General features: G+C 40.7%; 1 protein-coding gene across 1 annotated transcript; it reads left to right on the forward strand.

Moving 5' to 3' along the window:
* Nucleotides 1–396: 396 nt before the first annotated feature.
* On the forward strand, nucleotides 397–3,154 carry CCN1 (cellular communication network factor 1). Its single transcript, XM_030206807.1, has 5 exons — nucleotides 397–571; nucleotides 762–975; nucleotides 1,315–1,662; nucleotides 1,925–2,127; nucleotides 2,260–3,154. The coding sequence occupies exons 1-5, from the start codon at nucleotides 521–523 to the stop codon at nucleotides 2,557–2,559; spliced, it is 1,116 nt and encodes a 371-aa protein (XP_030062667.1). The 5' UTR covers nucleotides 397–520; the 3' UTR covers nucleotides 2,560–3,154.
* Nucleotides 3,155–3,612: the final 458 nt, after the last annotated feature.

The raw sequence follows: 3,612 nt of genomic DNA on the forward strand, positions 1-3,612 counted from the left end.
TAGAGCTCATTGGTGAACTCCAGTGATGCATATTTAGAATTGTCCTCACCATACCCCCAGGCTCGCCCCCAGTAGCCACTAAAAAATCATTATGGTTGAACTAAAAAAAAAAAAAAAGATCAAACAATAAAACCAGGTTACAAATATAACAACTCACTATGAATGAGAATGGGTTCGAAATGAAAAGGCTGAACTTAGTTTTAATTACGCGAGGGAGCCAAAAAAACAAAAAGTGAAATTTAGACTGGGAGGTACTTGGATTAAAATCGCGCCAAGGAACATTCCTGGGATGCTTCAGAACGCTGCCTCAGCCAGCCAGCGGTGACATCAGGGGAGGCGCACGCGGCTATTGGCTATTTAAGCGGTGGCAGCGCGAGCTTCCCTCAGACCGCTCCAAAGTTCGGCCGAGACCAGAGGGGAGGTGGTGTCACTGGCGCTCAACAGACTCTGACAGCCCGCGCTACACCAACATCCCTGCAAACTTACAGTGGACATAGAGCAGCAGAAGAGTTCAGCAGCCATGAGCAGATCGGTCTTTTTCGCCATTTTCCTCCTTCAATTACTCCACCTGGTATGTTTAGTGCTGCTTGCATTGCAACAAAAGTTGGTTTCTTTGTATAGCTGCTATAAACAATGTTGGAAACTTTACACGATTTGAAGTTGGGAGGGACTGTCGAGCTAAGCACTAAAAATGTGTTGGAGTAAGTCTCCTATCAAAGCACGTGAATAGTACAACGTTCTGTTTGCTTTCTCTTTCGCAGGTGTTTTCTTCCTGCCCCAGTGAGTGCCATTGTCCTTTGACCGTACAAAGATGCGCTCCCGGAGTCGGCTTGGTTCTGGACGGCTGTGGTTGCTGTAAAGTATGCGCTAAGCAGCTGAATGAAGATTGCAGTAAGCACGAACCCTGTGATCACACCAAGGGACTGGAGTGCAATTTTGGTGCTAGTTCCAGCGCGCTAAAAGGGATCTGCAGAGGTAAGATGCATATGGTTTGGCTACATTAGATAGATGGATAGATAATTCATGAACCCCATAGCCCCTGTAGTTCCAGAGTTTAGTAATGCTGAGCCCTTGTATGGTTATTCATTGTTGTCAGTAGCTTGGCAGAATGGCTTATGATTTCAACAGTCTGGAATGCAATTCGACGTCTGGGCTCAACTAAGAGTGCATAAGGAAAAGTGATTCCTGACTAACTTATTGTTCTAGCCTGGATTCTCCAGGGAACTGAGCTAGAAATTGAATTTAACAGAGCAGAAATAGTTCACACAATAGTCTGGCTGATTTTTAATTTCCCCATTGTTTTGTTCTTTGCAGCAAAGTTAGAAGGTCGGCCTTGTGAATACAACTCCAAAATCTACCAGAATGGGGAAAGTTTCCAGCCAAACTGTAAACATCAGTGCACATGTATCGATGGAGCTGTGGGTTGCATTCCTCTGTGCCCTCAAGAATTATCTCTCCCTAGCTTGGGCTGCCCAAACCCAAGGCTGGTCAAAATTCCTGGACAGTGCTGTGAAGAATGGGTCTGTGATGAGACTAAAGACTCTTTGGAAGAGTTACAAGATTTCTTCAACCAAGCTTTTGATTTGGATGCTTCAGAAGGCGAATTAACAAGCAAAAATGAATTTGTTGCTGTAGTAAAAGGAGGACTAAAAATGTTACCAGGTGCGTGACTGAAGAATGGAAAATCACCACTAGTATAATTGTGTCACTGTACAGCTAGCATAATCTAGCATTGTTTTAGGTCAGTGTAGACAGACACCTAATCCCTTAATGTTAAATAAACAATATATTTGTACATCTAAGATGATGCACGTGACACTGCATTTCATATTCCTTAATGAAGAAATGCCACAAAGATTAAGAATGAAGAAATATGTATCTCATGTTTGTATGTCTTTTTTTTTTTTATTCTTTTGTTCTGTAGCTTTTAGAAGTCAGCCACACAGCCAGTCTTTTGAGCATCCAAAATGCATTGTTCAAACAACTTCATGGTCCCAGTGTTCAAAAACCTGTGGAACTGGTATCTCTACAAGAGTCACCAACGACAATCCAGACTGCAAACTAATACGAGAAACACAAATTTGTGAAGTTCGACCATGTGAACAGCAAGCCTACACTAACCTTAAGGTATAATTTTTTTTATTTTTCCTCAATTGTTCACTTTAAAACGTTTAGCTTGCCATTTATTTCATTTTCAGAACTATGAAGGGGTGATAATTTATACTAACAGTCTGTGTTTATTATCTACTTTTCCTACAGAAGGGAAAGAAATGCACCAAGACCAAAAAATCCCAAGATCCGGTGAAATTTACATATGCAGGATGCTCGAGTGTGAAAGCATACCGTCCTAAATACTGTGGTTCTTGCGTGGATGGGAGATGCTGCACCCCTCACCAGACCAGGACAGCCAAGATCCGCTTCCGCTGTGTGGACGGAGAGACCTTCACCAAGAATGTTATGATGATTCAGTCCTGCAGATGCAACTACAACTGTCCACAGACAAATGAAGCCTATCCATACTACAGGCTCTTTAATGACATTCACAAATTTAGGGATTAACTATAAGCAATCCAGATACACACATAACTCTGCTGCAAGCTGAGGGAATATGAAATAGAAGATGAACTTTTGGTGGGGAAATGGTGCATTGTCTTTTACGGGACAAGGTTAAAGACATTTCATACTTACAAAGTGCACTCCGAGGTTGGACTTTGTTACAACAGTGATTTACAATTATTTAAAGCTTCATAATAGTGGAGCAAATTGATTGCTTCTGTTCGGAGCATATTTTATTTTTAACTGTAATGTTTCCTGTTTGTAAATTATGTGATTTAATGAGTATATTTCTTTTTGCTTGAGAATTGTTTTTTTTTTTTATACGTTCTGTTAGTTGAAGATCTGAAACTTTTTCATCTTGTACAGTTGGAGGCTAAAGTGCCTTGCAGAGGTGGATGCTTTTGTGAGTGTTTTCTTGTGGCAGCTATCCTGTACCAATTCTTTCCTAACAGCAAACAGAAGTCAGCTGTTTTTAAAACTGAATGTTTTTATTTATGAAAACTGTAGCTTTTTTGAGGAGAAAAATGTAATACTGGAATAAATTGTAAATGTTTTTAATTTTATATTCAATTTATTAAAGATTTATTTATGAAATGAATCATAATAAAATGTTGTTTCCTAATTTAATTATGCAGTAGATATCATTCAGAATGGCATTTCTGATTATTTTATTAACTCAGGGGCCCTTTTAAGAAACACTAATGCGTGCTAACCACATGCTAAAAGACACTAGCATGGGATTTGCTCAGGAATCCCGCAGTAGTTCTGGGGTCGGCGTACGCTACCTGTGTGCTAACAAATAGGTTTTACTTTTTTTAGCATGGGGTGTTTTTGGAGGTGGAGAGTAGGCATGCCCTGCGCTAATCAGGTAGCATGGAAAAATCACCGTGCGCTGCCCAATTAGTGCAGGGTTAGCATTTGAGCCCTTACTGTCTGGGCTCATACTCTAATGGCCATGCACTAATTGGGGAATTAGTAAGTGGTCATCAATGGGAAAACAGAAATTGCAGCCATTTTACAGCCGTGCTAAAAGTGGCCTCCGTGTGCTGGAAAGCC

The sequence above is a fragment of the Microcaecilia unicolor genome, chromosome 6, assembly GCF_901765095.1.
Source record: "Microcaecilia unicolor chromosome 6, aMicUni1.1, whole genome shotgun sequence".
NCBI lineage: Eukaryota > Metazoa > Chordata > Amphibia > Gymnophiona > Siphonopidae > Microcaecilia > Microcaecilia unicolor.

What these genes read in the sequence shown, in the direction of transcription:
- CCN1 (XM_030206807.1), top strand. Translation starts at nt 521, where the DNA reads ATGAGCAGATCGGTCTTTTTCGCCATTTTCCTCCTTCAATTACTCCAC. An exon ending in GCTAAAAGGGATCTGCAGAG is followed by an intron (nt 976 to 1,314) that starts GTAAGATGCATA and finishes TGTTCTTTGCAG; the next exon opens with CAAAGTTAGAAGGTCGGCCT. An exon ending in AAGCCTACACTAACCTTAAG is followed by an intron (nt 2,128 to 2,259) that starts GTATAATTTTTT and finishes CTTTTCCTACAG; the next exon opens with AAGGGAAAGAAATGCACCAA.